This window comes from Rhinopithecus bieti, unplaced genomic scaffold, assembly GCF_001698545.2.
Source record: "Rhinopithecus bieti isolate Rb0 unplaced genomic scaffold, ASM169854v2 scaffold_5333, whole genome shotgun sequence".
NCBI classification, from domain to species: Eukaryota; Metazoa; Chordata; class Mammalia; order Primates; family Cercopithecidae; genus Rhinopithecus; species Rhinopithecus bieti.
Window position 1 is genome coordinate 154,735 of NW_016804678.1, and position 21,862 is coordinate 176,596.

At 48.6% G+C, this 21,862-nt stretch overlaps 1 protein-coding gene across 6 annotated transcripts in view; it reads right to left on the reverse strand.

Moving 5' to 3' along the window:
• Positions 1–21,862, reverse strand: part of ALDH1L1 (aldehyde dehydrogenase 1 family member L1) — an 87,977-nt gene that overhangs the window by 39,479 nt on the left and 26,636 nt on the right. For all 6 annotated transcript variants that reach the window (XM_017869877.1, XM_017869878.1, XM_017869872.1 and 3 more), the window contains 8 exons: positions 18,511–18,660; positions 16,087–16,321; positions 15,062–15,227; positions 13,166–13,267; positions 12,306–12,401; positions 11,188–11,325; positions 8,419–8,544; positions 4,848–4,939 (listed from right to left, as the gene is read on the reverse strand). In XM_017869877.1, coding sequence (XP_017725366.1) covers positions 4,848–4,939; positions 8,419–8,544; positions 11,188–11,325; positions 12,306–12,401; positions 13,166–13,267; positions 15,062–15,227; positions 16,087–16,321; positions 18,511–18,660 — 1,105 coding nt within the window. The remainder of the gene's footprint in view (positions 1–4,847; positions 4,940–8,418; positions 8,545–11,187; positions 11,326–12,305; positions 12,402–13,165; positions 13,268–15,061; positions 15,228–16,086; positions 16,322–18,510; positions 18,661–21,862) is intronic.

Genomic DNA, 21,862 nt, shown 5'->3' on the forward strand with positions numbered 1-21,862 from the left:
TGAGAAATCAAAGGGAGACCTTATACCAACCTTACAGAAACAAAAAGCATCATAAGAAAATACATGATAAATTACATGGCAACAGATTTGATAACTAGGTAAAGTGAACAAATTCCCAGAAACATACAATCTACCAAAACTCACTCATGGAGAAATAGAAAACTTGAATAGATATGTGCCTAGTAAGGAGACTGAATCAGTAATCAAAATCTTTCCTCAAAGAAAAGCCCAGGGCTGAATGGTCTCACTGGTGAATTCTACCAAACATTAGAAGGGAAATTAACACCATTTTTTCTCAAATTCTTCCAAAAAAAACTGAAAAGAGAACACCTCTTCAACCCCGTCCATAAGGCCAGCATTTACTCTGACACCAAAGCCAGACAAAGATACTATAGCAAAAGAAAACTACAGACCAATATTCCTTATGAAAACGGATGCAAAAATCCTCAAGAAAATACTAGCAAACTGATTTCAGCAGCATTTTAAGAAGATTACATACCATGACCAAGTGGGATTAATTCTTGGAATGCAAGGTAGTTCACCCTGAAGATCAATCCATGTAGCACACCACGTTAATGGAATGAAGAGAAAAACACATGGTCATCTCATTTAATGCAGAAAAGAATTTGACAAAATTCAATATCCTTTCATGATTAAAAGCACTCAAACTAATAGAAGGGAGTATCATCTACATAATAAAGGCCATATTTGAAAAACCCACAGCTAACATACTCACTGGTGAAAGACTGAAAGCCTTTCCCCTGAGATCAGCAGCAAAACGAGGATGCTTGCTTTCACCACTTCCATTCAATATAATATAGTAGTCCCTCCTTATCCATGGGCGGGGCGGGGGGCGGGGGTTGTTCCAAGGCTCCCAGTGAATGCCTGAAACCACATATAGGGCTGGAGCCTACACTGTGCTCCTTGACTTATGGTATGATTACATCCCAAGAACCCATTATAAATTGAAAATGTTAAGTCATAAATGCATTTATTATACCTAACATACTGAACATCAGTGCTTAGCCTAGGCTATCTTAAATGTTCTCAGAATATTTACATTAACCTACAGTTGGGCAAACTCATCTAACACAAAGCCTATTTTATACTAAAGTTTTGAATGTCTAATACAATTTATTGAATACTGTACTGAATCTGAAAAATGGAATTTTGTAAGGGTACACAAAGTGTAATTTCTACTGAATTCGTATCACTTTCACACCATCATAAAGTCAAAAAATCCTAAGCTGAAGCATCACAAGTCTGGGACCATCTACATATTCTATGCTTTTTCTGATAACACCAGTGGCTACTAAGTGACTAGTGGGTGGGCAGTGCATACACCTTGGATATCCTGGACAAAGGGATGAATCACATATCAGGTGGGATGGAGTGGGACAGCATGGGATTTCATCATTTTATTAAATGGCGCTCAATTTAAAAACGTATGAATTGTTTATTTCTGGACTTTCCCACTTAATATTTTCCAACCATGATTGACCATGGGTAACTTAAACTTCAGAAAGGAAAACCACAAATAAGGGGAGAACTACTGTACTGGAAGCTCCATCTAGGGCAGTTAGGCAAGAAAGAAACATTAATCCAAATTGTGAAGGAAGAAGTTAAATCATATCTTGTCACAGATAACATGATCTTACATGTAAAAATCTTTAAATGGGCCAGGTGTAATGCATTACCCTGTAATTCCAGCACTTTGGGAGATCAAGGTGGGAGGATCACTTGAGACTAGGAGTTCAAAATCAGCCTGGGCAACATAGCAAGACCTTGTCTGTAAAAAAAATTGTTTTAAGTTAGCTGGGTGTAGTGCTGCATGCCTGCAGTCCTGCTACTCAGGAGGCTGAGGCAGGAGGATCACTTCAGCCCAAGAATTTGAGGCTGCATTGGGCTACGATCACACCACTTTTCCAGCCTGTGTGACAGAGCAAGACCATGTCTAAAAAACAGAAAAAGAAAACCTTAAATATTCTGCGCCTCCAAAAGACTGTTAGAGCTAATAAAGGAATTCAGCAAAATTGCAGGATACAAAAATAACATGCAAGAAAACAGTTGCAACTCCATACACTAGTAATGAACAATCCAAAAAGAAAATTAAGAAAACAATTCCCTTTACAATGGCATCAAAAGAATAAAATAAGGATAAATTTAACCAAGTAGGCAACAGAGTTGTACACTAAAAACTATAAAACGTTGCTGAAAGAAATTACAGAAGATCTAAATAAACAGAAAGCCATCTATGTTCATGAACTAGAGAACTTAATATTGTTAAGATGACAATATTGCCCAAAGGTATCTACAATTTCTATGCCAACTCTATTAAAATCCCATGGTTTTTTGCGGAAATTACAAATATCATCTTAAAATCATATGGACTATCAAGGGACTGTGAATAGTTAAAACAATCCTGAAAAAGAACAAAGAGGACTCACATTTCCTGATTTAAAAATTTACTACAAAACTACAATAATCAAAATAGTATGATACTGGCATAAACACAGATATATAGACCAATGAACAAGATAGCTTAGAAATAAACCTAAACATATATGACCAACTAATCTTCAACAAGGGTGGCAAGAATACATAATGGGGAAGTGATAGTACCTTCAACAAATGGTGTTGGAAAGACTGGATGTCCACATGCAAAAGAATTAAATCGGATCCTTATCTTGCCCCACACATAAAAATAATCAACTCAAAATATATGAAAAACTTAAAAGTAAAACTTAAAACTGTAAAACTAGAAGAAAGCATAGGGGAAAGTCTCCATGACATTGGTCTTTGCAACGATTTCTTGAATATCACACCAAAAGAACTGGAAACAAAAGCAAAAATATACAAGTAATATGCATCAAAGTAAAAAGCTTCTGCAAAGCAAAGGAAACAATCAGCATGGAATGTGAGAAAATTTCTGCAAACCGTATGCCTGATAAGAGGTTAATCCCTAAAATATGTAAGGAGTTCCTACAACTCAATAGCAAACAAAACAAATAATCCAATTTAAAAATGGGCAAAGGCTTGAATAGACATTTCTCCAAAGAAGACATACACATGACAAACAGGTACATGAAAAGATGCTCAACATCACTAATCACCAGGAAAATGCAAATAAAAACTACAATGAGATACCATCTCATCACTGTTGGGCTGGTTATTGTTCAAAAGGAAAGAAGAAAAGGGGAGAGGAAGGAAGATAGGAAGGAAAGTAAGTATTGGCAAGGATACAGGGAAAATGAAACCTTTGTACACTGTTGGTGGGAATGTAAAATGGTGCAGCCTCTATGGAGAACAATATGGAGGTTCCTCAAAAAATTAAAAGTAGAACTACCATATGACCCAGCAATCTCACTGCTGGGTATTTGTCCAAGAGAACTGCAATCAGGATCTCAAATTCCCATGCACTTCCACATTCATTCACAACAGCCAAGATGTCGAAACAACACAAATGTCCATCAACAGATGAGCAGATAATATGGTCTATCTGTACAATGAAATAAGATTCAGCCATAAAAAGAAGGCTATCCTGCCATGTGCTACAACAGGGCTGAATTTTGAAGACATCATGCTAAGTGTAACAAGCCAGTCACAGAAGGACAAAGGCTGTATGATTCCACTTGTATGAAGTACTAGAGTGGCCAAGCTCAACAGAGCAAAAAGAATGTCCGTTGCCAGGGCTGGGGGAGAAGGAAATGGGGAGTGGCTGTTCAATGGATAGAAAGCTTTAGTTGTACGATAAAAAGTTCTGAAGATCTGCTGACCAACACTGTGCTCATAATTAACAATCCTACAATGTAAAGTTATAATTTTAAAAGGGTAGATGTTATATTATGTGTGTTTTTTTTTTTTTTTTTTTGGCCACTTTTTTTTTTAAAGGACATACACTCTTAACTATTTACAGAAAAGCAGTTTTGCTTTCTTTGCATCCTCAGCTCAGTAGCTGTACACAAGGCATGGCCTGGCCTCTGGACACCATTCTCTCAGGTGTCTGACCTTCTTCTTGGCATATTTTTTACAAAACAATTATTCTAAACTGCATACTGCCTCACAGTGAGTTACTAGAGGTCCACAGTGCCCAAGGTTTCCAAGCACATAGGCCCAACTCAGCCGACTCAGCCCCAACTGATGCATGGTAGATTGCAAAACTGGTCACAGCACCCACCCCTGCAGTGACAGCCTTGGCCCTGTGAAGGTGCAGCACCTGCTAGCAAGATGTGGAGTTTCCTTCCCCACCCCTGGAAGCTGGACCTGTTCTGTGACTCATTTTGGCCAACAGAATGCAATGAACACGGGCTCCTGCTCTCCCTCCTGGAACCCAGCACCACCACAGGACCAGCCAGCCCCAAGCTGACCCGGCAGCTTATGTGAGGCCAGCTGACAGCAGCTGAATCTGATGCAAATCAGCTGAGCCCAGCACCAACTGTCGTCCCATAGAACTGTGAGCCAAGGACATGGTGTTGGTTGAAATCTCAATGTTTTGGGGTGCGTTGTTGCACAGCACAAATGGTTGGCACAATACATAACCCCAATTCTCCTTATGAACTCGGTACTGTTCTTCTGAATCAACTCCTCCCAAATTTCTTCCTAGAACTTCCCCGGGGAGGCTGCATGCAACTGCGCCCCTCTTAACATTTGCATAAAGACCTGCAACCATTCATTTGTGCTGCCCACCCAGTTGTGCATGCAGGAGACCTGCACACTGGCCCTTCCTGGGTCCCTGGCCCACATGATCCATGAGTAAGCAAATGATTGTTTCCTGCTGCTCAGTTTTGCAGAGATTTGTGACACAGCACCAAGTACCTGGGACAGGACCCCTCCACTCCTGGCCTTACCTCACAACGTCCACAGACGCGGCCCCTGACTTGAAGAAATCAGTGGAGTCTTCAACCTCCAGAACGTTGGGGAGGATCCGCTGCCAAGCACTCTGCAAAGCAAGGTCTGGTGAGAGGGTGGCCCCAGGGGAGCTGGGGACAAGTGCCACTCTGGGACAGCAACCCCTGAACAGACTCGTGGATGGCCTGGGGCCAGGCTGGGCTTCTCTATGTACCCTCCAAGATGTTGCCTCTTCCCAGGAGGCCTAACGGTCCTGGAGTGACCACCTTCTGGGAAAGAAGGAGCTGCCACAGCCCAGGCCCCTCTGATGCTGGCTGCTGTCCTCACGGTCACCTCACCTCAACCCCCAGCTTCTCTGAGGTCCCCATGGCAGTCCAGCTGGTGGAGGACAGACGTGTCAGGCCTCTAGGCATGGCTGGGGACTACAAAGGCAGGGCCCAGCTGCTCCTTAGCCCCATTCACCTTGGTGTTAGCTTTCAGGTTCTGGTGTCCCCAGGGTGACACCGATGCCCGGGTGTTGTAGCAGCAGGCTAGGGAGAGGGTGGGCCTGAGGGTGACTATGAGGCTCACATATGGGCTCAGGAGACCCGGGTCTTGACCTCACCAAGATGCTAACTGGTCTGTGTCCTATGAAGGATTGAGTCTGGGACCTATGGAGGGCAGTAGTGCCAGCCAGCCGGCCCTGTGGATGCGGTGCTCAGCTCCCGCCAAGGCACCCAGTAAGGCTGTCCAGCAGTCAAGATGGGACGACTGCTCTCTGGGCAGGCTGCTGGTGAGGCCCGGTGGGGGAGGAGCCAGGAGGGGCTCCAGCAATATCAGGCCAGGTCCTCACTCTCTGGATGAACTCCAGGCCATTGTCAATTGTGGGCCCAGGATGGGGGTGAGGCATGAGATGCTGGTTCAGGCCCAATCAGAACCAGTTCCCCCAACACCTGGCACAAGCACCCCTGGCTCTCCTCTTTCTTTCTTGGAAAAATGTCATGGATCTGCCCTTCTCATCCTCAGGGTGACCATCAACACCACGACAAGCCACGCGCTGTCTGCCGCACACCTGCTGTCTGCCCTTTGAGGCCTCTGCTAGGCTCTCACCTGCTGGTGACACCTTCCTCTGACTCCCCAGCTAATATTTAAGTCCTGGGCATCCTTAAAGGTCCAATTCCTGTGTCACCTCTTCCCCAAAACCTTTGCTGGCCACTCTACTGGCAGGATCTACCTGCCTCAGACCACACCACTTGGGGCCACCAGTCATCCAGTACTGGATGGCTACTGCTAGCGTCCAGGGCCCTTATCAGATGAGAGTGGAGCCACAAAGGGGCAGTGCGGCAGACTGGTCACTGAGTGCACCACAAAGCCAGAGCCCACCAAGCCATCAAAATGCAGACAGCCCCTCAGTGCTGACAGCAGCTGGGTGAGGATTCTGTGTGTGAGGCAGGCAGAGTCTGGACTACAGGGAGAGTCAGTAAACACAGTGTTTGTACCATGGGCAGCACCTGCCCAGCCTCAGCTCAGGAGGGCATAGGGGGTTGTGGCCCACTACCTGCCCAGCCCACAGTGGGCTCTTGGAGTGTTCTGCTGGACAGTCACAGGCTAGGCCCCTCCAACAACACCAGGGAGCTGCACAGCCCCAGACCGGCCTCTCCTCGTCTTGGCCATGTTCCCTCTACCCCATTGGTCTCCAGATCACACATCCTGAAGGCCGAGTGCAGCTGTGAGCAAGAGGCCTAATGATAGCCATCCTAGCCATGGCCTTAGGGGGCTGCATGGTGAAGAGCTAGAGGAGGACTCGAGCGCAGCCCTCTAGAGCCTGGACTCCACTCCTCAGGCCTTTGCTCCGCAGGTGGGACATGCAGGTACTGAAGGCACCTACTGCATAGAGTTGTTATCATGAATAAACACGCTGCTCTTCCAGGAGGACCTGGAACTCTGAACGTGCATGGTGAACAAATGCAAACCTGAAAGAGCCAATCCTTCAAGATGGATCCCCAGCAGCTAACTGGGCCTAATTTTAAAACACAGCCAAGTGACTATTTGCTTTCTAGGGGTCACACATTTATTCTGGGTTCCCCCAAAACCTGCACCATTTTATCTTTGGGTCTTTCAGAGCTCACCTGAACCAGCCAATCAGGGCTCAGCTGTACCAACCAATTAGAACTGGTTTCAACCCTTCCTTTGCATGGGGACCTGGGTGAGAGCTTTTTCTATAAAATCCCACCCTTCCCGTTGTTCTCAGGAACGCACCTTCCTGTTACACCAGAAGCTGCCTTTGGATGGTTTGCAAACTGGTCACTGGAATAAAGTCTCTGTTCTCCAAATTCATTTTCTGAGAACTTTTGTCCAGAGTACACACTCTAGAAGTATCTGCTTTTCTCATGAGATGCTTAGATGTATTGTCAATGGGTACTGAGTTCCTCAAAGATGCCAGCTACTGAACTAAACCTTTTCATGTGTGTTATCTCCTCTACCAGTCACAACATCCATTGAGGAAGGGCTTGTTATTCCCATTTTACAGATGCAGGACTCAGCTGCAGCTGTTGTAAGATAGCATCTTTTGACTCAGGTCAACATCTACAAACAGATGACCCCAGCTCATACCCAGAGCCACTCAGCTGTGGGCTCCAGGAGGGCTGTCTGTCCAGCTGGCCCTGCAACCCCAGGGCAGACCAAGTCAGGGCCAGAGCAACTGCTCGAGGGATATGTTTGGAATAAATAGGACTTTTTTAAAATAGACATTCAAGGTGTTCCACTTTCAAGGAGGAAGTTACTGGCTCTCAGCGCCTTTGGATCACGCAAGTGCCTCACGTCCATCCTTGCTGAGCCCTGCCCCACATGTGCTGTTAACACCCAAGGTCCCCAGCTGTGACCGCCTGACTCTGCCCCTCACCCCCTGGGCTCCAGCTACAGTGCCCTCCCATGGCAACTCCCTGAACACAGGGAGGCCTCTGCCCTGTTAGGGCCTTGCCATTTGCTGTTCCTTCTGTCTTGAAGGTCTTCCCCCAGCTCTCTTCTCTCCACCCAGGGAAGAAGGATACAGTGGGAGGGAGCATGAGGGTCAGGAACAAATCCCGGGAAGTGAGTGTAGATGGAAATTCATGTTGAGAAGACTGAGTCTCAGAGAGGGAAGCTCCCTACAGCATCACAATGGGGCAAAGCTGGATTGGAGCCCAGGTGTGCCTCACAGGCAGCTTGTGTTGGTCACAGCCTAGGAGGCTGCCTCTGGTGCAGCCTTTCTGTAAGTCTCCAGTGCTCACATTCTAATCATGGGGACATGGGCTTGACACCTGACTCTTTCAAATATTCCAGGAGCTTCTGTTTCACTCATTAACTGTTGACAATGAGCCCTTAGAAGAGTCAGACTCAACTGGCCAGATCCCAGGGTCCCAGTTGCAGAGGAAGGAGCAGCAAGAAGACAACAGAAAGCTCAAGACAAGACAGAACCAACACTGTACTTGGGGCCAACACAGACACCCACAGAGGGCTGGCACTGCCCAACTCTGGGGAGCGCAATTTGCAGAACACATGTGCTCGGCACAACCTGCACAACTGGATGGCAGCCCTGAAGTTGCCTCTTACCCGCACAGCCTCTGCAGTAACCAGCTCCGCCTCCGTCAGTTCAAGGGCACTGCTGGCTGCCCCCTTAAAGAAGTTCGAGGCCAGGATCATTTTGCCATCCTCCAGCTGAATGTTCTTCACCAGCAGCTGCAAAAGGAAGGATTTCACAGTTCCTGTGGTCAGACCTGAGGCAGCGATGAAGGCGTTCCACACAGGGTGCTGTGCCAGGCACTCCAGCCTTGTCTCCACCCTTCAGATGAGGATGGAGCAGGAGTCCCAGGTTAGTGATGAGGAGTTCACAGTGGGGAGGCCACTATTCCAGGGACAAAGAGGAAATTGCAGAGCTTGTGTCCCCTACCAGCTGCTTGATTTTCCATCACTCACTCCCACCACACTTTCACTTTGTTTTTAAGTGTAATGACTTTATTACTTCTATAAAAAAGGATTTCTACTGATCAAAAAAAGAAAATGTCATTCAGGCACCACATAGAAAGTAAACTTAGAAAAACAACTAATCCTACAATCACCCAGTAGCTCCCAGAACTGCCACAGAAACCCCTGGAGAACATCACCAGATGCCTGTGTGGGATACAGAGGTGGGAAGAGGAGAAGCTGAAAAAGGGTCTGGCTGGCCCTGCAGTCTGCAGCTTCAGGACAGCACTTCAAGCTGGTCCCGGGTAGAGCCTGCGTCCAGCCATCAGTTCAAGGGAATTCTGGCTGCCAGACATGAACTACCCGCATTGCAGCTCATGACTCTGGGATACTCTAGTGTTTGCCTCAGATTTACTGTATTTAATAACATGTTTGAATTGTTTGGGGCCTGCTTGTTTATCAATAGTTTTTCAACAAATGCTTTTGTTAGGGGCCAGGAAAAAACACATTTAAAAAAAGAGTTATGGATAAGCTCATGGGTGGGTGCATGTCTCTATGCGTTAAGAGTGGCGATGTAAGAATGGCACCCTCTATGCATGCTCTGCCAGAACTGGAACTGGCCTCTCGGCCTGACCCTCACTCCTTTGCCTTTCAAAGATGTTCTGGCACTTTCTGCAAGCTAAAGCCCAGCCAGACCCCACAGGGCATGCCTGAGAGATGCTTCAACCCAGGGTCTTCTGGGTTGATCTGTGGGGAGCAGGGTGTGTGTGCTCAGCTGGTCTCTCCTCACTCCCCTCCCACCCTGACCACCTCTAGACAGTGGACCAAGCTATTGTGAGAGAGCCAGTAACCTCAGCTTCCTCTTAGACACTTAGTTGCCTTTTTTGCACTGCTGTCTTTGCGGTTCTCTGGGCAGATGCTGTGGGTGCCCCGCTCAGACCCCTGTGGCTGGTGCCCTGTCCTCCAGCTGCAGCAAGGGATGGATGATAATGGCCTGAACTGTCCCCTCCTTGCTTGCTGTGGATGGATAAGAGCTCCTGAACACAGAGAGGCCAAGGGACTATGCCTGGGGGGTCCTCCACCCCACCCCAGGGGCCACTGAAACCAAAGGCTACCAGAGGTGGGGACAGGCAGGTATAATTGGAGAGTGCAGTTAATACTCCAAAGCCCACCCTGGGAGCAGCCCCAGGCTAGACTTCTCCTGAACTTTTACTTAACTTTCCTCTGCCCTTACTGCCTGGCATGATTTTTCTGGAACATTGCCTCAATAAATCACTTGCACAAGAATTTTTACCTTAGATGCTGCTTCTAGGAAACCTGACCGCAGACAGATATTCTCTTGCAACTGCATATATCAGTCTTGGATACCCAAAACACTACATTGCAGACATCAACAGCAGCCTAGACCTTCTGAAAGGGGAGCACAGCAGACTGGACACCAAGAGTGAGCAAAGGCCAGGCCCCAAACTGCCATGCTTCACTCCAGCTGGCTGGACACAGCAACACAGCTGGGGGTACCATGCCCACTGGGTTTGTCCAGACCCTGTCAGTGTGTGGGAAGACCCCTGCCTGCCCTCTCTCTATCCCCGGCTGCTCATGTGAGAAGGAGTAGTAGAGCACATATGAACAGGAAGCTACCATGGCCAAGACCAGTATCACAGCTTTGGAGCCAGAATTTTAGCGTTTGAATCCCAGCTCTGCCACGAGCTAGCTTGGATGATCCTGGGCAAGTTATTTAAATCTCCGTATTTTCCTCTATAAGGATATTATATTTATACATATATCATAGTGTTGTTGGGCAGATTAAATTTAATGCGTATATATTGTTCTGGCATAAAAGGTGCTCCATCAGTGTTTGCTGGTACCGTGAGTTGTAGTCTGCTAATAACAAGAGCAGGTGGCCAGCATGGCTCCCAAGGCTCTGCACATGCTAAGTCCCCACGGCATCCCTGTTCAAAGAGATGGGAGCTGAGGCACAGAGGCTTAATGACCCCACGCCCAGAGGTGCTTCTGATAGACCAAAGACAGGCCCTGAGCCCAGGCTCCCTGGGAGGGCTTCTCTCTGATTCTGCATTTTCTGACACCCACACAGGGCGCCCAGCCTGTGCAGGGGAAAGAAAGAGAGATCAGACTGTTACTGTGTCTACGTAGAAAATCAGTAGCCTGGAGATGGGTATCTAGCCAGGAAGGGTAGGCAGCCCAGCTTTTCCAGAACAGAGTAGTGGGTAAACTGCCTCGGACACCCTCTGCTCAGGGCCAGCCAGGTGGTCAGGGACAGATCAGGGTCAGTGTTCCCTCCTGGGTCTGGTTTTTTCCATTTTCTCCAGAGGAGCCTAGGGTCTTCCTGCGAGGCCTGAGTCCAAGGACAGGAGCACGGGTGACTTTGAGCAGGCAAGTAACCCACAGCCATGCCCTTACCATTTTGTCATCATTCCCAAAGAGGATGAGTCCTGCTTTGGTGACCACCCCTGGCCGATGGGCTCCTGGGATGGGCAAAGCATCTCCCTCGGGCACCAAGCCTGAAGTATTCAGCGTTGAGTTGAAAAATGTCAGTTTCTGTCAAGGTAAGAAAAACCGGAAGACAGTGGGTGAGAAGAAGTCCCCGAAGCCAGCAGCCCAGACAGGTCTGAGCAGGGCTGGGAGGGGGAGAGGGGCCAGCGGCAGCTGAGACCTGGGAGCCGGCTCAAAGCCCATGTGACCCCTGAGGACCTTTCTGTTTGGGCACAAACAAGACCTGGAGGAGCCTCAGTGGCCTCAAGGAGCTGATAGCAGGTCTGCCTCAACTCTGCAATAAGACCCTTCTCCTTGGCCCCATAAGCCCCTTCTCTTTGGCCCACGGCCTCAGACCTCAGGTGCACAGGCTGGGGGAGAATGTGCTCCAGGCAGCATGGATTGAGGCCACCTACTCTCAGGGTGCTGCTGAGGAGTGGTTGCTTTCATCAGAAGGTGCATTTGCTAGTACAAAGGGCTCTGCATTGATGAGGACAGCAGGCTTCCTGCCACAGTCTGGGCAGTTGGCTGAGGGTCAAGGGTCTGGACAGTCTGAGACCGTGTCGGGGACAAGACTGCCTTCAAGGTTTGCACAAAGACCACCACACACAGTCCTGCCACCCTGATGCCTCACCAGAGCCTGTGACCCCCAAGGCTCCCCATCTTTAGCATCTGGCCTGCCCATGGTCAGCCTGGCCCTGAATGTGCTGCCCCACCCTGCCTGAGGCCAAGTCAGAGTCAGCATTGGGCCTTAGGTCTCCACAAGCCCAGCAGTGAGACTCAAAATATTTCACAACCAATACAGCTGGGCCCCAGGGGCACTACAAGGGCCTGGAGGCTTCCAGCTATGCAGGACATCTATCGTTTAGCTACTGGAGGCTGGGTAGGTCTGTCATTCCTGGGGATGTTTAGGGGATACCCAGTGGGAGTAGGGGCCAGGGCAGTGGCTATTTATTACACCAACCAGTTCAAACATGTGTGGCAGTCTTATGGCCAGTGGGATATACCAATGCACCTGGCTGGATTCCAGCCATGCAGGGACACACCTGTAGAGGTTCACAGGCCTCTGTCCAGGCTCCTGGAACCTTGTCGTTCCCACGGATCCAGTTGTGAATGGCCTCTGCCGGCTGGTCCCAGTCGATCTGTGGGGAGCAGGGTGTGTGTGCTCAGCTGGTCTCTCCTCACTCCCCTCCCACCCTGATGAAGTCTGGACAGTGGACCAAGCTCTTGTGAGAGAGCCGGTAACCCCAGCTTCCTCTTAGACATTTGCAGGAGTCCCTGAGCTGGTGCCCCCAGTTCTGGGTGCTCTCTGATCCTCAGTCTCTCATGGGCTGAGCAGACTTCAGAATGGTTTGGGGAAGATAATGTTCTGTTGCTGTCAAGATGGCCCAGACTCTACACAGATGCCCCAGCACAATGTGCTCAGGCCCATCCCATAGGGCGCCACCTGCTTCTCCTCACTGGCAGGGCCCCTGTGGGTCCCCACACAGCACCCCATACTCCTGAGCTGAGACACAGCCCACAGGCCTCTGAGGTTCCTCAACTGGCTATTGCTCCAGAGACCTGCACTGTCCCTCGCATAGAGACTGCTCGCACTATGGCTGATGTTTTGCCCCCTAACTCCCATCTCCCTCCCTGTGGGCTTTGCCTGCCCATTCCTCCTAAAGAGGAACAGGAAAGAACCTGGAATGGACCTCAATGAATCTGTTTGCTGCCCTCCTAGGTGCCAGGGTCCTCCTCCTCCACTGCTCTCTTCATGCATCCCTGACCTGGGCTGCCCTGTCTTCTGGTCTCCAAGAATTACAACCTGCACCATCTAGGCTGAACTCCAGCCTCCTCAGGCTGCCCTCTACAACCCCAGTCTGCTCACAGGCAGGATGAGGGTGTGGAGGGACCCAGCACTCACCTTGGCCGTCTCCTTCTTCTGAATCCCCTCATAGGTGGCTCCTTCCTCAGGCTGAGGGAGTCTGGGGGCTTTGCCTTCAGCGATCAGCCTCACGGCCTGCACCTGGGGAGACCCAGTGGGCTGTTACCCCCAGCAGTAGGACCTTGCCTCCTTCCCAGCCCCAGGGCCTACATTGAGCCTGGACCCTTCCCCAGACTGACCAGACTTGCCTGGCACACAGCAGGCACCCAAGAAACACCTGCCGTATGAACAAGGGAGTCAGTGTGAACCTAACTTCTATTGCACAACAGACACAGACCCGTCCTCTCTACCTGGCAAAGGTTTAGATTACATAGATCTTACACCCTCTGAGATCTTAGATTATATAAACAGTAAAGCCCTGCAGGTATAACACAGATACAAATGTCCATGTTGCTGTCTAAGCCTTCTCTGCCTTGTAAGGAGAGTGGGTCCTGAGCCCCATGGTGGGCTTGAAGGTGCAAGTCTGGAGGTCTGAGATGAAGCAGGAAATAGTTTCTCTGTGACAGGAAAGAGGAAGGCGGTGGGAAAAGAATCAGGGGAGAGACAGAAGGAGAGCCAAGAAGCCTGGGCCCACGTGAGCAAGAGCCTGCAGGAAGAGATGGGGAGGTGCCAAGAATGGGAAGTGACCGAGTGTCAGAGCATCTGAGGCAGGGCTGCCCGATGGAGCCCTCTGTGGTGATGGACGAATTCCAAGTCTGCACGGTCCAACATGGTGGCCAGGGGACTTGGAATCTGGCTGAGACTGAGGAGCTGAATTTTTCAGTATAATTCATTTTATTAATTTAATAGCTGCATGTTACCAGTGGCTGCCTTGTTGGACAGTGCAGCTTCAAGGAGTATTTGAGTTGCTTGCCGTGGGAAGCACAGGTAAGCCCCTTCTCTGTACCACTAAATCTCCAGCAAGTCTACTTTGTTAACTGTTTTTGTGAGCTGGTCAGTCTGTGGGGAAGACAAGTTTAACACAACTGAAAAATAAAAGGCAATGGCCAGGAGCTGAGGATGAGGGGACGGTGGACGCTGCTGCGGTGCTTCCTGCTGTGACCAAACAGCAAGGGCTCCCCAGGGCCTCCGTCCCTCCTGCCCCATGCCTGGACAGCACCTCTGCCTCTGGCTGTCCCTGTCAGCCCACCCTTGGGCAGGGGCCAGCAGCCCTCACATATGACCTCCATCTGTGGGCTCAGGCCCATGGCCTGCTACCCTGCCTCTCAGCAGTGCCAGCTGCCCATGGGACTGAGCCGCCCTGCTGCTCAGGCCACGTGACCACAGGTGAAGGCCTTCCCAGCTCCTCCTAGCAGGAAGCATCACCCCAGCTGGTGATTGGCTCATGAGGATCACATGACCCCAAAACTGGCCAATCAGAATCTCCCCTGATTTGTGATTAATGAATTCTAGGAGAAAAAGTGTTTCTCTTTTCTTGGAATCAAGAATTAGAATCCTTGAGCTACAGTGGCTATGTTTTCTCTAATTCAGGGCAGCCAAACTGAGAATGAAGCTAATCACACAGAAAAGCAGAATCAAAGAGTGAAGAAGGAGAAATAGAAACTTAATGACGTCATGGCTGAAGTTCCTGGATTCAGCAGGACGTGACCCATTCCCTGCCTTTAGCCTTGTCTATTAAACGGGCCCCAAAATGTCCCCTTTCTGCTAAACGCTTTTTGAGTTGGGGTCTGTCCGTTGTGAGCAAGAGTCCCTCCTAATACAATACACTGTTTGTCCTAATCCTGCCCCTAAAACCTTGAAGTGAGAGCTCTCTCCCTCCAGAATCCTGAATTTGGGGAACAGATTCCTGGCCTCCAGGAGCAGTGGGCTGGGTCTAGGGAGGGTGCTTGAGTGTGCGTCCAGGTGGGCAGGGCGCGGCCGGCTCCAGGCCCTCACCATCCCTTTGATGCCTTCCGGGAAGAGGAAGCGGTTGTACAGCGTGCTCACGGTGTCATCTGGGAGCACCTCACACTCCTTCTGCAGCAGAAGGTCCCCAGTGTCCAGACCATCGTCCGCCCAGAAGATGGAAAAGCCCCCTTTCTTATCTCCGTGAATGAGGGTCCTAGGAAGCAGAAGAGTGAAACCCGGAGTCCGCGACGAAGCGCCATGGAGGACGCCCTGGGTGCAGGCCCGTGGGCCTGCCACCTTCCAGGAGGCCCTCTCTTCCCAGGGGTAGGACTGACACCAGCTCCGGCGGGAAACGGAAGAAGGAAAACAGCATGTATTGATAAGAACTATGGGCCAGGAATTGTGCTAAAAGCCCTATATGCCTTATGTAACTGAGTCCTCACAGCAGAGAAAACAGGTATACTCGGTTTACAGATAGGGAAACTAAGGTCCAGAAAAGTGAAGTGACACCAACAAAGATCAGAGAGCCTGACTCCCAACAGACCCGTCTCACTACGAATCCACTCTTCTCAACTCCAATGTTTTCCCTCTTTGACCACCCATCTGCCTTGTCACCCCCTTTGTTGTCTTCTTGGAATTCTGTCACGTCAGACTACCTTGGGGAGGCCATCCTTTACTCCATGTTTATCTCTTTCTACATAGTGTGCTGCCCAGAGCAGCGGTAGTGGAAGTTAGGATAGGACCCCCAGGCCACTGCCTGGGCTGGCACCTTGGACCCTGCGCCTCCTGGTGCCCTCTCTGTCCCAGCTGGGGGATGGGAACACTGACAGAGCCAGTTTCTCAGATAACTGTGGGAGTGCAGAGTGCTTAGCAACACCTGCTCCCAGAGCCTTCTGTCATCGATAACGTTGCACAGCCTGTTCTGTGGCTGACAGCTGGCAACCACAGGACAAGCACCTGCATGATGCCCACTCTGCATCCCTACAAATGCTTTGGGCTAATGGAAGGAGACAAGTCAGGCTGATGGAGGGACATGTATAGGGATGGCCCCCTGTGTTTTTGCCCCATCTCACCAGTTGATGGCCGAGGCCCCTCGGTGTCTAGGGAGCAGTGACGGGTGATAGATGATGGAGCCATGCTGGGGGGCATTGATTATCTCCATGGGGATGAACTGGCTGCAGAAGGGCAGGACGTTGAGCTCGGCCCCCAAAGCCTGGTATTTTGCCACCACTTCAGGCAAAGCCTGTCCTTTTGCGCGCCACCGGGAGAATTTGAATACCGGCACTCCATCCTTCTCAGCTTCCAGACCTGTGGGATGGTGGATAAGAAACTGGCCTCTCTCTATCACCCACCCACATGTGGCCAACTCTGCCTTCCCAGCAGAGTGGCCCATGGGCCTTCTCTCCATGCCTGCCCCCTCAGCCCCCACCCCCAGCCAGTCTCCACTGGGCAACACAGACAGACGCACCAGCCAAGCATGAGGCTCCGGGGACTGCCCTGCCTGCTCTGACTTCTGCTGAACTCCAGGACATCTGAGTGCCTCCCTCTTCCAGATCCCAAATGGCTGACCTCTGCCCTCGCTCCTCTCCTGAGGCCTTGCCATCCCCATCACTGAGTTACTGTCTTATGGTCCCCTCTACTGCTCTCTCTGTGATGGGGACTGCCCCCCTGCAGATGGCATTTCTGCTTTGTCAGCTGTTCCCTGATGAAGGAATAAGGGGAAGAAGAGCAACAAGAGCATCCTCACCCCTTTCTGTCCAGTGGGTTCCTGTCCGGTGAGCCTCCCCCAGCCCAGCTTCTTCATCCCAGCCACAGTCGTTCCTTCCCAGAGCAATGGCTAAATCAGTTTTTCCATCATCCGTAGAACTAGCCTCAATATCCACACACCCCACACCCCACCCCGGGCCCAGATACAGCCTGGAGGGTCCCTCCTCTGCCCTATCACCAGCACACCCTCCTCACAGGCCTGGATTACAGGCCCAAGCTCCCAAGTTTTTGTAGTTAAAGCTTCCTCCTTTATCTTAGCCTTAGGATGGGCAGCTGCTTCCTGCAGTCACTGTCCCTGATAACTTTGGGCTCTCTGCCTTCCACTCTTCAATACCCAAGGAACACTTCTTTGTATTCAGTTCTCTGTTAGAACCTCTAGTGTGATGTTTGGGCCCTGATGGGACTGGCCCTCCTCTCCGGCCTCCTCTGTCACTCTGTCCTGGTGTCTGGTGGTTTTGAGAGAGGGTGGGATGTGATGTCAGCAGATCAGACTGCACTTGCAAAAGCTGTCCAACAGTGACTAATGAAATACTGCTGCAGGACATCTGAGATCAAGGTCAAGTAGGAGTCCCAGCCAGGCCTGGTCTGGGTCCAGGGTCAGCAGCTGGGATCAGTGGTCACTTAGTGGCTGGGTGTAAGGTCCAGGCTGTGGTGGGGTCAGGGTATGTCATGGGTCACCTGTGATCAGGTCCAAGACTGAACCCTGGCTGGCATCGGGTGTTGGGTGTAGGAGCTGACTCTAGGGCCAGGCTGCAGCTTCCCCGTTGAGGGAGGCTGGCTATTCCTTAGCAAACCATACCTCTGTGCCTGGCCAGGCCTACAAGCCCCCTTTCCTAATCCTGGCCTTCTATCCTTAAGCCTTGCCCCACAGTCTGTCTCCATCAGGCCTGAGAAGGACCAGTCAGTGTTCCTAGAGGGTCTGTTCATCCAAGCTGAGGCCCCTGCATCCTGTCTGCTGAGGTTCCCAACTCAAAGGCAGTGGCCCAGACCCGTGATTCTCAAACTGTGCTTCTCCTAGTACCAGAGACACCAGTATCTCCCAGGAACTTGTCCCAGGTTAAAAATTTCACCTAATTCTGACTTTCCACCTCATTCTGAATCAGAAACTCCCAGGGTGGGCTCAGTACTCTCTGTGGTTTTGTTCTTTTCTTTAAAAAAATTAAAATGCCAGAGGAAAGTGCAAATGCAGTTCCCCATTACCACAAATTACGCAGTCGAGTTTCCCACATTTGGGGAAATTGCAGGGATCAGCACATCCAGAGTACAATGGAGAAGCCTCACCCTGGGAAAACCGCCTTTGTGATCACGGTCTGTCCTCTGCCAGGTAAGCAGAGCACTGTGTGTTCTGACGGCAGCCCCAGCAATGGTGATGCCGCGCATGCCCACCTTTCAGAACATGGACCCCCAGTTCAGAACATGGAGCCCTTCCCAAGCATGGGTGCTGGGTCAGAGAAGCTCTGTGTGGGACCTGGGACCAGGCTGGGCTTCTCTACAGCCCTTCTCCAGGACCCTAAAGCCACACCATGATCAGGTGGGGAGGGCATCTTCACTTTATTCCAGAAAAGCCCAGCAGCCTGCTGGCACTGGAGCAGGATTCAAGGTAGACCACTTACCCAGCCAGAGCACAGGCCCTGCAGACTTCTGCTCCCAACCTCCCACCCACTGCTTCCCCTCTGCCTGGACGGGCGGGCCGCCCTCCATCGGCTTCCCTGCTCCGTCGGCTCACTCACCCAGGGGGTCGGCCTTCCCATCCTTGTCTGGAACAGTGAACACACCCACCACTTCATGGCCCTCCTTCCTCAGGTGGCAGTAAACTTCCTGGCCAAACAGGCTCTGTCCAATCACTGCAATCTTCATGGTAGCAGGAGGGTTGGAAAGACCTGGGGAAGGAATAAAGCAGCAATTAGACAGAGATCGCTGGCCTCAGAGAAGTCAGCCCTGGTTCAAGATGGGGCGGTTCATGGCACCTGGCCTGCTCTACCCCAATCCCCTCTGTGGCTCTGTGGGTGGCAGGCCACTGAGGGGAGACTGCCACTGTAAGAGAGACCAGATGAAACATGCACACACGACCCAGTGGATCCCTAATGTCAGAATATTCAGTGCCACAGCGGGTGAGCTGGATATGGATTGTAGAATTAGGGGATTCCCTTTTGAAACCTTTCAAACTGGCATGGAATGTTGGGTGTCAAGATGTTTGAGATATATTTGAGCATATTCCAGTAACTAACCAATTCCATGGCCTTGGTCAAGTCACCTTGGTAAAGTCACACTTGTTCATGAGAAAGATGCCACATCTCTCAAATGGCTTTCGGTCTACAAATTAGGCTTATTCCTCTGAGCCAGGAGCCACAAAAGGAGCAAGGGGAGTCCCTGCCGAAGGGGCTGTCCAACTGAGCTGTAACAGAAAAGGGGCCTGGGTGGGGAGGCCTGAGGATGAAGGTGGTGAAAAGTGGAATGCGGTTCCACTAAGGAAGATGTGTGGATGAAGCCTAGCTAATCATGCATATTCTCCAAAGATTGGTCATTCATTCACCTCACGCATATCTGTAAAACCTAAACTACTATTCACTTAATGCATTTCTTTAACTTGTCCATTTACCAAATTAAGTTTTTTTTTGGAATATTTTATTAAAGTAATGTATACTTCATACATACATAAAGTACACAAATCATAGATGTGTAGCTCAATGAATTTCACAAACTGAACACACCACTGTCATCACCACCAGAAAGAGAAAAACTCCAGGAGCCCCTTGAGCCTCTTCTAGTCACTACACTCACCAAGAATGGTGGGACTTCTAACAGCATCAAATGGTTTTGCCTGATATATGTATATGTATCCCCTTTATATGTATTCATCGTACATAAACGGAATCATACAGTGTTTTGCAGATTTTCTCCCTCAACATTATCTTTGTAGTTGCATGTAGTCATAGTGAGTTTATTCTCATTGCTGCAGAAGTGGATGAACAGCAGTTCGTTTATTCATTCTACTGTTAAAGGAATTTGGGTAGTTACCAGTTTGAAGGTATTACAAATAGGATGCTACAAAGATTCTTGCATATGGTCTTCATGGTACATATGTACACATCTCTGTCAGGTATGTACTTAGGGAGGAATTCCCGGGTCATAGGTGTGAAAATTTCCAGCTTTAACAGATGCTGCCAGTTTTCCATAGTGGTTGTACCAGTTTCCACTTCCGTGTGCTCTCCATCTTGGTTTGTGTCTTCATTTTAGCTCTTTTCCTAACACAAAATACAACTGTCTCATTGGGGTTTAATTTGCAATTCCCTGATAACCAATGAAGTTGACCGCCTTTTCCTATGTTTCTTGGCCGTTTGGATATCCTTTTGTGGGAATCAACTCTTCAAATTTTTTGTCTGTGTGGTCTTATTCTTATTGAAAGGGAGTTTTTTTTGTTTTGTTTTTGAATCATCTAGATTATGAGTTCTTTGTTAGATATGTGTATGGAAAATATCTTCCCTAATTCTGTGGTTTGCCTTTTTCATCCTCATATCATGTCTTTTGATGAACAGATGTTCTTAAACTTAATATAGTACATTTTATCAAACATTTCCTTTATGTTTAGTGGTTCTTGTATTCTATTTAAAAAATCTTTGCTTACTCCAAGTTCGTGAAGATGTTCTCCTTGTCGTTCAAGATCTTTATTGTTTTGCCTTTTACATGTGCAATCCCTCTGGAACTGATGTGCAATCCCTCTGGAACTGATTTTTTCATACAATGTAAGGTAGAAGTCCAGAATTTTTTTTTCCATATGGATATAAAATTAACCCAGCACTAGTTACTGAAAAGAAGTTTCTTCTTTGAAAAGGATCATACATGTATACATCTATCTTTGAACCTTTGGTCAGTTTGTCTATCTTTGCATTTAGTATAGCTTAAAAATGTCTTTTGTTGTCATGGTGAAGATACATAACCTAAAGTTTTATTGTAGCTGACCTGCCTAGTAGTTGTGAAGTGGTATTTCATTGTGGTTTTGATTTGTATTTTGCTATTGAATCATGATGTTAAACATCTTTTCATGTGCTTTTGGCCATTTGTATACCTTCTTTGGAGAAATGTTTATTCGAGTTCTTTGACCCATTTTAAAAATTGGTTTGTCTGTCTTTTTTGTTGCTAGCATGTAGAAATACAATTGATTTTGTACATTGACGTTGTATTAACCACACCTTAATTGCTTCACGTATAAATTTTCATACTGTGTAGATTCTTTGTGGTTTTCTAAGTATATAATCATGTTGTGATGTTGGTTTTATTTCTTTCTTTCCAGTCCTGAAGTCTTTCATTTCATTTACTTCCTTATTGCACTTGCCAATATTGAATACAGAAGGTGATAGTAGTTCCTGTCTCATTCCTGTGACCTTGGGAAGAAACCATTCAATATTTGACCATTGGTTAGCTTTGGGAAATTTTGGTAGATAGACTAGCATATTATGAAAGTTGTCTTATTAATATTTCTAGTTGCCAGTCATGACAAGGAGTTGACTTTTACCAAATGTTCTTCCTGTAGGTCATGAGATTTTTATTTTATTGTGGTGGATCATAATGATTGATTTTTAAATGTTAAGCCACCTTTGCATTCTTGGAATGAATACCACTTGATCATGATATATTACCTTTTTATCTATCTTTAAATTTGAAGAACTGGTATTTTGTTGTTTTTTAATCTACGCTTGTAAGAAATATTGACGTGAACCAGTCCCAGTGGCTCATGACTGCAACCCCAGCACATTAGGAGGCTGATGTGGGCAGATTGCTAGAGGCCAGGAGTTCAAGACCAGCCTGGGCAACATAGTGAGACCCCAATCTCTACAAAAACTACAGAAAAAAATACCTGGACATGGTAGTGCATGCCTGTAGTTCCAGCTACTTGGGAGGCTGAGGCAGGAGAATCACTTGAGTCTGGGAGGTCGAGGCTGGAGTGAGCTGAGACCCCACCACTGCACTCCAGCCTGGGCAACAGAGTGAGACTATGTCTCAAAAAATAAAATAAAATAAAATAAAATAAAATAAAATAAAATAAAATAAAATAAAAAAAGGCAAGGCAAGGCAAGGCAGGGC